The sequence below is a fragment of the Gallus gallus genome, chromosome 6 (assembly GCF_016699485.2).
Source record: "Gallus gallus isolate bGalGal1 chromosome 6, bGalGal1.mat.broiler.GRCg7b, whole genome shotgun sequence".
Lineage (NCBI taxonomy): Eukaryota > Metazoa > Chordata > Aves > Galliformes > Phasianidae > Gallus > Gallus gallus.
Window position 1 is genome coordinate 31,678,648 of NC_052537.1, and position 12,721 is coordinate 31,691,368.

Sequence of the window (12,721 nt, forward strand, 5' to 3'; positions counted from 1 at the left end):
CTCCTTCTCTCTTCAGGCCAAGCCCAAAGCTGGCAGCCACGGTGGGACGAAGGCTGCATCGCAATGCGATCTCTGGGACCCATCCTCACATCAGGTGGCAGAAGACACATCTTGGGCAGCATCATCAGGACCTCTCCCAAGCTGGAAGCTCAGAGCTATAACCATTGCTCTTGACCTTTCTCCTTATCACCTGGAATCAACTCTGACACCAGGTTTGCTTATGTAAAACGTCACCAGGCCACAGTTTTGTTCTAGAGGTCTTACAGCTAGATAAAAAAGCTCTTATAAGCAAACAGATCTTGTCAGCGATACACAGTGATATGAACACAAAATCCTCTTGTTTCTATGACACCTGATAAGTGTCACTCAGTGCTCAATTATATTAAGTCCAACTAACAATTACAGTGCCACAGTCCGCTGGATGACTCAAGCTCCCCAGAACAACGGCTGAAAGGCTTTTGCAACCATGTCACACCCTTGCACGATGTATTTTGACAAGACAAGGTTAAAGCTCTCAAATTTCTCATCATGACTTTGTTACTCTTTTGGTTTAGATGACTTTTTGCAGGTAGACAACTTCAAGACCATCCCATCAAACAGGTTTGGGTTCTTGACACGTTTTTTCATAGACCAACGACTAAGCCTGGAAAAGGGTTTCATAAGGAAGAAAGCATTAAGGGCTGCTTTCAAAAGATTAACCTTGGTAACTGGTTTGGAAGCTGACTGATAGACCTTCCTTGAGATCAGAAACTCCAGCTCCTGCTCATGAGATATGCCCAGGAACAAGAAGTACAGCTGCACAAATAAAGCTGCCATTCAGCCAGAGAAGGTGGATCTCCTCCCCCTGTCCATCCCACCATCATTAGCCTTAGTATTTACTCTCAGCAAATAAAAGTACCTGGCACATTCCTCCAGAATAATAAATACAGTGACCACTTGGGATCCAAACAGAAAACAGCTATTAATGCAGACTGCAGGGCTGTAAATAAATCAGTAAATGAATACTGAACAGAGCCCTTGGAGAGGGATGCTGCCATGCCCAGCCCACAGCAGGAACACACCTGCTGAAGCTGAACTGCTCCCTCAGATCCTCATGGCAAGTCAGCGGGAGAACCAGCACCAGAAGTAGACTTTTACTCATTTTCATGATTTCACTACAGTTTAAAAGTGATGCTTCATAGAACAAATCAGCTCAGCACTAAGAAATGTGAAAATCTCCATCAACAGCAAGTCTTTCCCCGAACTTCAGTCTTCTCCTGTTTCATTCATCTCTCACTGGAAACCTGCTACTACATTCCCTATGACCACTTCCTCCACACTTTCAAAATCCACCCACTGTTCTCTAGCCATTCTGCCATGATATTTATTCAAGTCCTGATGTTTTATATATATATATGCATATATATACACACACACACATATATATATACCTTTACTTTCGTGCCTTCCTTTGTCATCACACCCATTGTCTTTCCATGGGACAACATAAAGGCAAATTTAGGTGATGCCCCTTGTGCATCAAAAATGTTCCAGGGTCATTTTCCTCATAATAGAGTATTTTTACTGACACTGTTTAGATCTCTGCAAAAGCCCTGTCTTTTCTCTAGCTCTAACACTCACAATTCAGCAGCCTAACAGTAGTAAAAACTGGGAAATGTAAACTTGCAATAAACTGAAATGTCCTGGTGAGGCATTTCAAACACAGACATTAAATAATAACAATAATACTATAGAAAAACAGATAAATGACTGTCAATTTCCCATTCAACACAACTGAACATGTTTACTTTGCACAATAAATAGAAGATTGACTGGAGATGCTGTAGATAAACAAAGTACACTCACTTGGATAGGAATGATGAGAAATCCAGAGGAACTCTTCAAGTGTCTGGGAGAAGAAAAATGGACTGCACTCCCAGGGAACGTTCCTGATTGACTGGCTGGAGCAGAGCAAGGACTTACGGGAGCTGAAGAGCTATAAAAGTCTGCTCCAGAAAAGGCTCGGCCAACCAAGGCTTCAGTTGAAAGAGATTTTCTGTTTTAAAACGGCCCTTTCCCTTTCACGCAATAGTAAAGAATTAACCTTTGAACTCATCTCTCAGCATCTCTTCCCACTGCTTTAGAGTGCACTATAAAACAATGAGGAAAGCCCTACATACTCAAAGTTCAGTAGGCATGGTCAATTTTAGTCTACAGGGGTGTGCTTAAGTAAGAGGATGTAGGAAGCCTTTTTCCAGCCTGCTGCTTCCCCCTGTTCACACAGGCTTGAGAATCAGTGGTGGTCCTGCCACGATCCCCACATCTCAGTGTGCAGAGCTGCTTTCTCTTTACTTCCATGTACGTGAGTACTATTTTTGCTTTCAGTTATGCAACAATTCAAGGCAACAAAGGGGTAACGAGGGCCATGCTGAGTTTTCCCAGCAAGCTTGTGATTATACTTGGGCACTATACAGACCCAGGGCCACCTTTGGGTCCACTGGGTGCCACAAAGCAGAAGGCAGACGTCCAGCCAAAATGCTCAACCTCCTTGGCCAACCACTCAGCCCACCAAGAGGTGCTTCCCTCTTAGCACATCGCTAGTGAGGAGGAAGGAAGCAGGGAGGGACACCTGATGGAGGTGAATGAGACATCTCCAAGGCCTACTCACCACATCTGTAGTGTCTGTTTTAAGTGGTTATGTTACTCCTGAAGAGTTATGCGGGTGCTTGATTAAAGAAAGGAAGGCAGAAGTCCACTTGACACAAGCAGAACACTGGAAGGACTATTGCGCTATATGTTAATCTGAAGAGAGCAGTCCTCCACCATAACGTGTTTTTTGTGTGCCTTCTGCTTTTAGGATGCCAGAACCAAGCAGAATATCAGCCTCAGACACATCCCAAACCCCATTCCTGCACTTCAGAAGGAGAAAAGCCCACTGTCTCCAAACCTCATGTACTTAGCATCATTATATCCCCATTTTAACTAAGTATTTGTCCCTCAGCCAACATGCTGCATTTAATCAGCTTTGAGATAAATACTTCACAAGCATTTCTAAGCAGAGCAGCATTTAAAACTTAAATGAATCTTTAGATGCTATGTGGAAAAATCAGCTGCAGAGCAGTGTGTAATTGTCTGTAATTGATTATGAAGGGTGTTTTCCTCCACTGATTATTTATACTATATCCTGAAGCCTGGATCTGTCAGCTCTGGCACTCACGCTGTGAGATTTTAGCAGCCATGTGGAGACTTCCTATAATCGTCAGTCTTTTTTGAAGGCTCTGCTGTGGAAGTTAATTTGAACTCATCTGCACATATGTATATAAATATAATTGGTAAGTAGTGCGATTAGAAATGGTCTGAGTGCCTGGATCTAGCAAAATACAAGGTAAATTTGCTACAGGAGTCTGAGGATTCTTAAGGTAAGCTCTGGCACAGCACAACTCCTTCAGGAACAGATTTCTTTTCAAAACACACAGCAACAAACTACCAAAGAACACAACTAGGCAACAGATTCCGTATAGAGAAACCCAGGGATAAAGTAAGAGACTAAAGAATGTAAGGCAGTAAATTCCTTGGATCGTATCTTACTACAAGTTATGTATCTATCTTTGAATTTCAGAGTCTATTCCGTGAAGTGAATTAAACTTCCACAGCTTGATATTCCATGCAATACTGTGTTACTTTACTTGATCCAGATTTCTCTTTCTCGGGCTCCAGCTGCCATCATCATTTTGAACACAGCCGTTTTGCCTGGTGAGCTGAAGTCTTGCTCCAGATCAGCCTTCGCTCATCACAAATGTATGCACCACATCCTTACATAGAACCAGAACAACCAACCCCTGTACATGTAAATTAACATTAGAGTAATTAAGATACAGTAAAAGAAATCATTCTTCCCTTCCAAGGTGCACCCATACACAAACACACAACTGAGCGGTCCCAAAGCTTTACAAAATAACTGCACCTCCTATCAGTGCCTGCACTTTGCCCATCAGTTCAGAGAATCTATCAGCTGCAACCTGGTGTGTGAGCTCAGTCCTGCAGCGTTTCTTCCCACTGCCTGGTGAGCTGGCACCCCCATGCAGAACACTGCTAATATCAGTGCAGTGCTGCAGCTCTCTGCAACTGCTTGCTACATTTCCCTGTAAGCAGTTTCTATCTCAAAAAAGCAAGAACTAGAGCTGAGTGAGGGTTAGGACTACAGGGGGAGGGAACTGATAATTCCCAACTTCATCATGACCCTTTCTATGAATGTGAAGAGAACCATGTTTTGGCAGGAAGAGAATGCCTGCATGTGAGAAATGATAAAATCCTGTAGTAGTTCAGACAAAATAGCCAATGTATGAGAGTCCAGGCCTGCAAATCAAACCACATGTTACCAAACAAGACTCCCAAACGAGATGGCATCACAGCCACGCAAATGCCTCCTCTTGAACCAGTATTCTTTTCATACTCACATCCTTAGGGAGCCTGACCTCACAGCAGAGAGCTTCCAAGACAATATCATGAATTCCCCAAACCATGGCCTCATTTCCCTGGAATCCCACCAAATCACATCCACTGGCCAGGCTCTCTGCCGTGCTCACACCATCTACCTGTCACAAGCACTTCCCCTGCTCACTCACACTTATCCTCTCAGCTTTTTGGCCATTCCACTGTCCCTCTCCTGCAGAGCACAGCACACAGGCAGAGGAAAGCCTCCTGCACCCATGTCTAAGGAATCTTTGAATCTTTAGGGCAGACAAGCAAGCCACCGGGGACTGCTCACCTCATCTGGCTCTCTTAACCTGATACAATTAGCGAGCTGATCAGTGAAATCATCAGAACAAAGATGCAGTTTTCTTCTAAACATTTACAGTAGCTCTTTCCCTCTGTGAAGATGTGCTTGCAGAGAGCCCTTGAATGAGAAACTCCTCTTAGTGTGGGAGTGTGCTGGAGAATTGAGAGTGATGGAATTTCTGCAGGGGGTTTGCTTAGGGGTTCTCACTTTCAAACACGAACAGTTTTTCAAATATATACCCCCACTTTGAAAAGCAAAATGCCACTTTTTTGCTGTGGGCTGAGGAAAAAGCAAGTGAAATGACACACTTGACAAGCATGTTTTATGACAAGGATGTTGTCCTCTGTGAGAACAATAGCTTTGGAGAAGTTCCATATTGCATCATTTAATGATAAACAGCAAAGCTGAGGGCAGTGATTGGCACTGGTGTCACACACAGTGAAATAACACTCTCCCATCGAGGAACCATTTCCAACTGACACAACTGAGCTCACACCAAAGCTCAAGGAGTTTTTATGCCATCTATTCATCTCTGGGTTATTACGATGCTGTTCTGTTCAAGCAGAAGTCTAATAAATGTCTCTTCTCTAAGCAGCTGATATTTATTATTCTCTGCCTAATTAAGTATACAGCTTTTGAAAAGCCCTCATTATCCAGAAAACTACACTGAGTTTTAGCTACAGAGACATAAATTGAGCTGAGAGCTTCTCATCTCTCCTTGGGATATACTCAGAGGCCAACATACCTCTCCCTCCCCGGTGATTTTCAAGCAAATGAGTAAAACCACAATTATATTTTTAAGCAGCAAAGCAAGTCAGAGAAAATAAGAGTTATCACTTTTGCTTATAAAACAAACCAAATATTTTTCAGATTGGATAACAGTCACGTCCCTCACACCAAGACTTGTTAGACACCACAACTTAGGGGAGAACCTCCAACACATTAATGCAGGGATTTTTCTGCCATATTTAAAATCCCAAGACCAAGATCCCCCCAGAGTGTGCATCCAAACTTTCAAACACCTACAGTGAAGAGGGAAGGGGTATTACTATGATAGTGAAAATATCCCAGGTTGGCTGCAAGAACCACATGGCAGAAATTCAACCCAACCCATGAGGTTGCAGATGGCCCTGCAGTAAACCCTCAGATCCACACCGCCCTGACCAGACCTGGATCCAAAGTCGTTAGGAGGCCATAATTTGTAGAACAGAGGCTGTTCTGGCAGGTGATGGCCGGTGACAAAGCCAAAGGCATGTTACTTGCTCAGCTGGGTTGCTGCTCATGGTGCTGCCCCCTCCAGCAATGCTCACTGCTAGCAACAAGCAATTGCAAATCATGCTTAGTGCAATCCTGTTGTGTGCATTTCATATCTGACTTTGAGTTTTGTTCCTCGCTCAGAAACATCAGCAGCTTAATCAGCTGCCTGAGATCTGATTTAATATTGCCTCCGTTTTTACTTTATTGCAGCCTTTCTATTTTGAAGTGTTCTCTGAAAGCTTGGCTATGAAATTTCCTCCTCTTCCTGAAAAATACCTCTCTGTATCTGGTACCTAGTTACTACAATAGAAGTCACCTTAGAAACATCATAAATACACAATTAAACAGGATTCTGTTCCAAAGTCAGCAAAAAACTTTCCATTGACTTCAACGAGCTGTGGGATCAGACCCCAAATTACTTGCAATACATTTTTTTCCATCTATAGTACTGCTAATTCAGAATATATTCCATCTTTCACATTTTTGCTCCAACATCCCTGACTTTCTTGCCTTGAGACTGCTGCATCAAGATGCACTTTCTTCCCATGCCAGTCTCCTTGGTGCCAGACTAAATCCAGCCCTCATTACAATTTGCTTTCACTCTCCCTTATTCCTCCTTCCAATGTTGCTATCTGAAGGATGTGCTGGCTTTGGGTTTTGGTAAAAGTTCTTCAAACTCTTTATCTACTTTCTGTTACCTGTCTGCGCAGAGGGATTCGCTTTGTCAGCTTGTGGACAGCGGGCTGGCTGCTGAAGTCAGGCTTCTTGGTGGTGTTCTTCATGCGGCACAGGATGACTGTCAGCACCATGCAGGCGATCAGGAAGACCCCTATGCAGTAAATTGCTATTTCCAGGTAGTCTGGAGATGTGGGAAATTCCTTTTCCTTTTCAGGAGCTGGATTGCAGGTTTTCGGGAGGGAATAATCATGCCACAGAGTTAGCACACGGTACAAGCACAGCTCAGCACAGTGCATGGAACAGAATGAAACAGTTTAAACATCAGCAGTTCTAGCAGTGACTTTGTGACATATAGATCACTGTGGATATTTAGGCCATCTTGAAATCTGAGAGCTGTTCCTCTCTAAAGATCACCATTTTAACATCTCAGTTTGCCATAGTGTGTGTGTTCATAAATAGACCTTATAGGCATACACTTATGTCTGCCTGCTGAGGAGACACATTCACCAAAATATCAAATTATCCCCTATTATTTTAGGGGAAAAGAAGGAATTAAGCACTCAAACCAGGTAGACATTCATTTTATTGCTCGTCAACCTTCAAAAGTACTGTTCTTCCTTTTAACCACATAATGGCATATTTCAAGATAAAAAAAATGAATTTGCTAGTCAAAGTATTATATCACAAGGTGCAAATAGAAGCTGGGGCTTGAGTCTGCATTGCTTGTTTATCCAAAATTCTCACTGGGCTCTTATTGTACAGAAGGATAAATCGGTCCCTCACCATATCTCTAAATTCTATTGAACTGCTAGCAATATGCCTTTGTGAGTCTTCCTCTGTCAGCCACACTAAAGCTGCATATTTAACGGCTGTTTATGAGGGTGAATAGTGACAGAACAAGGGGGAATGGTCTTAAACTGAGATAGGGGAGGTTTAGGTTGGATATTAGGAGGAAGTTTTTCACCCAGAGGGTGGTGACGCACTGAACAGGTTGCCCAAGGAGGCTGTGGATGCCCCATCCCTGGAGGCATTCAAGGCCAGGCTGGATGTGGCTCTGGGCAGCCTGGTCTGCTGGTTGGCGACCCTGCACATAGCAGGGGGTTGAAACGAGATGATCATTGTGGTCCTTTTCAACCCAGGCCATTCTATGGTTCTGTGATTCTATGATTTAGGGAATGTGGTTGCTAGTCTATAAGATTGGTTGTAGAGGGAGTGGTTCTACCTAGATGTTACTCTGACAATCAACTTTGAAACCATCCTCAGGATACTTATATGTACAAACACAGTCCCTAATCACTTATCTGGGGTTCATCCCCCAGATAAGCAGCATTCCGCAGCAATCAGCAGTCACTCGGCAAGCAATGCACGTTCAAGCCAAAATTTTCTTGTGCCTTGTTCTAGGCTAACAAAATATTTCATTCAAGAAAATTGCTTAAAATATGCTGTTCAAGCACTTGCAAAATGCAAACACCGCTAGCAGAAGCAAGATGTACACAGGCACTGCCTGCCTGCTTGGTGGCAGACCACGCAGGCTTGGTGTTCATGTAAGAGTGAGATGTAATAACGTTGCGCCATTCAATATATTTTGATAATGGTTAATATCTGCAGAAAATTTCACTCATGTACCATGAATCTCAGCATTACGTACATGCAGGTTTTGTACCTCTTACTCAGGATTAACAATTAATAAATGGTAAGCACAAGATGACCCAGCAAACCTCAGGTGGTTCACATTTTTTCAAAGGAACTCCTAAGGCAGCTGCCAACAGCTATAAACAAGAACATTTGACTAACGTCAAAACCAACTATGGTTACATCTTCTAACAGCTGATAACAATTTTCAGGCAATAAAGCACGTTGATGTTTGTTTCTTTTCAGGACAGAAACATCATCAACCCCAGAACAGCAAGACATGCTTTGCAGTAAAAGCAAATGGCTACTTGTTTTCTTAGAGCATGCGATGTTCAAAGATGCACGGAGCTGATTCCCAAGAGATGAAGGGCACTGCTTCTGTACACAATCCATGGGCATCAAAATTAGAATTTTCATAAAAGGTTTGGATGATAGGTAATGGTGAATTAGGCATCCTGAATAGCTTGTGTATTCAGATGAACCGTTACATGATTATGGCCAAATCAGTCCCCAGGTTTCCTAGGATAACTTCGAATTTCCTCCTTTTGAGGTTTACAATGATTTATCTGCTGATTTTCAGTTATCTCACTGAAGTGAGAAGGAAATGCAGTTCCTCAACATTTCTGCTGAACACTTAACAGAGGTAAACATAATTTAAGCGCGATAGAAGTTGTCTGGGTTTTGGTTTTGTTTTGTATTTTTTGGGAAGCTATTTGGACTTGTAGACTACAATGTGCCACAAGACAATCCACTGGCTCACGACAAGTGCGACTGTACATATAGTCATTGTATAATCATCATAAAAATGTTGAGGAAACCTAAAGCCATTTTCTGAGACAGAAGCTGTGCTAATTCTGCAGCACTCAACAAGGGGAAAAAAAGAGGAAAAACCACTGAAAGAGAGCAGTGTATACCTGGCAGAACTGTCAACCATGCAGTGTGAAAGGATATCCCAATAGAATTACCCGCCAAGCATGTATACTCCCCAGCATCCTCAAAAGTTACATTCCGTATATAGAGAACCTCAATTTCTTTGTCCGTAGTGTTAACACCGGCAGCCTAGAAAAAAAAAAGAGGGAAGCAAGAGAAAAAGCTAGACACTGAGAGAACTCTTGTGGATAGGGAGATGGAGCCACAGGGCTTTGCTTCGGAAAGGCAGAGGTGGAGAGATGCAAAGCTCCTTCCCCATCCACAATCCCTCTTCCAAAAGGCGTTTACCAACAGGTCCCAGCTCACCTCAGAAAGTAATCAACACCCTTCACCAGACCAAAACTCACCACCTAGACATGCATGCAATCACATGACATGGAAAAATTAACCCACAAATCATTGTTTTATGTTTTTTTTTTCTTCTCCCTTGTTTTCAATAAAAGAGGGTTGAAAGAAAAGCAAAGAGAAAACAGACACAGAATGTGGTATCCTTTATATGTAGTTACCTGCATCAGAAGAATTAATTTACAAATACATATACATATGTATTGTGAAAAGGCAAAAGAAGGTAAATTCTGCTCCAAATGACACCACTTGGCAGAAGTCTCAAGCAGCCAGTGGTCCTTGCATCATCTGCTGCACTGCAGTTAAATATGGTACATCAAGAAGCACTGTGAGGTCATTATGCACCAAACCTATCAGGGATTCAGTGCTTCTCCAATCTTTTACAAATGGATAGAATCCAAAACCCAGGAACTCTTAGACATGGAACTCTCTAGATGTCCCAAGATGAGTACAACAGGAATCCATGCCAATGCTTCCGTTCTGGAGATTTAGAGAAATTATTTTAAATAGAGACAGTGGTTGTTGCTTTTTATCTTTATTCCATCCAAAAACATTACTTTGAAGTATGTGATGATGGAATATGAAAAATTTTACGAGACCATTTCTGAGTAAATTTAGTTGTGAGCTGCAGTCACATTGTTAGCAATCTTTATTGCTCATGATGGGTTATTACCCCACCAGGAATGGGTGAATGAAGGCCATAAGTGCTTCAGTGGGCACTTACGTGAACATTTCCATGTACACATATACATGCACACATGTATATCCATGTGTATATATATATATATACACACACACGTGTGTGTGCGTGTGTGATATACCAATTAGACTGTAATTACATTATCCATCAAGTACCTTAGATGTGAACTGCAAAGTATGCAGGATTAACAACAAAACGGAACGCAAATGAACACACAGACACCAGACACAAGAGAGAATGAAGACCAACATCAGAAACCATTGAGTATAGCACACAGAATATTGTGGGAATTTTTCCATGGCTGCTGGTGTAATACCAGTTGCAACACCAAAGGAGGATTACAAATATACCACAAGGCCAAGGAGTTATCCTACAAGCTGCCTGCAGTCTCCCAAAGCACCATTTTTTTCCAGCTTCTACATCCAGCTTTCTTTAAAAAACATTGTTACCTTGTAAACTCGGCAGAACAGAGAGCCAGGCAGACTGGTTGGCCTCCCCTATATAATTGGAGACCTTACAAATATATTCTCCAGCGTCCGCCTCTGTCACATTGTACAGTGTCAGCACTTCAGCATTGGAACTATTTATCCCCGAATGCTAGAATAGACCAATAACACAGGAGAACAATGTAACTGCTGTCCAAACAGGACACAAATCTGTCTAAGGTCCCACCACCAACACCTCACACGAATATGACTTCCACTTCATGCAAGCATCAGGGTCAAAACATTTAGGGTCTGAGTTTTGTTCGCTTGTTTTTTAATCCGAAGCATCGCCAACCAGCTTGGAAAACTCCACGGTGCAGAACAACCCGGTGCCACCAATATGCCACATCACACTGGGGACAAATGGACATCCTCACAGGCTCAGCATCCAGAAAACCCAACCCTCCGACAAACTTTTGGCAACAGGTGTCATATGTCTAAACAGACTTTGAAACAAACAGGGTGAGGGAACATCAGTGAAGTTATTTAGGGAGGGTTTTCATTCTTTTCTGAATGAGCCATGCCTGAAATGTTTAGAGATAAAGGACTTCAAGGAAGTTTAAAAGAAAAAAATCAAATCAAAAGCATCTACAAGCTGCATAATTAGCATTCAGGCTACCAAATGTTTATCTAGCTTTTCATTTGTAACAAACACTTCCAATTTCAAAAGAAGCTCCGATCTCAATATCCTTGGATTTACATCAAATAAATGCAAAGCTTTAAAGAAGCTGTCACCACCAGTAGCAGCATCTGCAACGCCTCACCTTTAAAACCTGAAGGTAAGGCAGTCCATCTGGTCCGTATTTACTGCCATTCCTCTCTACGTGTTTTATCCACTGAATGTGGGGTTGAGCATCACTGTAGACTTTGCAGACAAACTCGACATCACCTCCGACTACAGCCGAGGCGTTTGCTGGAAGGCCAGCCTGGAGGATGGGCCTGTGCGGTGATCGCTCTGTTCCGATGGGGAGGGTGAGGAGCAAGAGAAAGGGAGAGAAATAAAGATGCATAAATAAGCAGAGCTGCCAAGAAAACTGTAAGTGAACTCGAGCCAAAAAGCCCTGTAAGCCTGTTGGCTGACTCCTCCGAAATAACACTGCAGCCAAAACGTATAATGAAAACTGCAGTTCAAAGGAGATGAGTTGAGTGCTACACTTGTAATGTAAAGAATAGTTATTTGGGGGGAGGGGAGAAACCTTGCCTAAAAGCTTTGTGCATTCTTCGTAGTGCAGACAAACAAGTAAAATACCTTCTTTTTCAAGAGTTACTCTGAGGAAATACCTCTGAGTTTTGAAATGCTGTAACTGGACCAAACCTCTGCCAATTAGAGACAATCAATCAGTTTTTTAACTGAACCAATAAGGTTACAATAAGCCAAAAGATAGTTACCAAATCCAGCAGCAAAACTCACAGCACCAAAATGCACCATATATGACACATCCCAGATAGCTCTGCTTTTCAGAACACTCTGAACAATACTACGGCAACACTCTCTACTCAGTCACAGCAGCAGAAATAACAATTTGTTATCCCGAGCAGGACTCAAACCAATACTGAGCAATCTGGGGGGGGGGGGGGAGGAAGGGGAACAAAAACCAGTATATTTATAATGTGAGCTAATGTAATTTCTTATTTATTGGCTAACCTAAGCATTTCATAAATGTTGTTCATTGAGCTGGTAACACACCACTTCATCCAGGCATCCAGAGAGGCATTGCATCCAGTGTTCCCAGTCTGGTTTTGTGGATTGATGGAGCCTTCTCCTCAGCTATGAGGTGAGGCAATTTCCCACCAGGGTCAGCAAGCCCAACCTGAATGCTGCTCAAATCTCCTTGCTGGTGAGTTAGGCACAAGCCTGGGCACAGCAACCCTTCAGACGACTGCAGCTCTCATCCTTATGTAAGTGGGAACTCATTCCCTTCTTTGTGGAATCAC

General features: G+C 42.7%; 1 protein-coding gene across 46 annotated transcripts in view; it reads right to left on the minus strand.

Moving 5' to 3' along the window:
* Positions 1-12,721, minus strand: part of FGFR2 (fibroblast growth factor receptor 2) — a 100,912-nt gene that overhangs the window by 18,796 nt on the left and 69,395 nt on the right. For 16 of the 46 annotated variants that reach the window (XM_015288594.4, XM_015288587.4, XM_046942754.1 and 13 more), the window contains 3 exons: positions 11,551-11,741; positions 9,241-9,385; positions 6,715-6,911 (listed from right to left, as the gene is read on the minus strand). In XM_015288594.4, the coding sequence (XP_015144080.1) occupies positions 6,715-6,911; positions 9,241-9,385; positions 11,551-11,741 (533 nt within the window). Of the gene's footprint in view, positions 1-6,708; positions 6,912-9,240; positions 9,386-10,750; positions 10,899-11,550; positions 11,742-12,721 lie in introns of all 46 variants that reach the window. The other 30 variants (XM_046942750.1, XM_046942741.1, XM_040702292.2 and 27 more) reach the window with 5 other exon arrangements.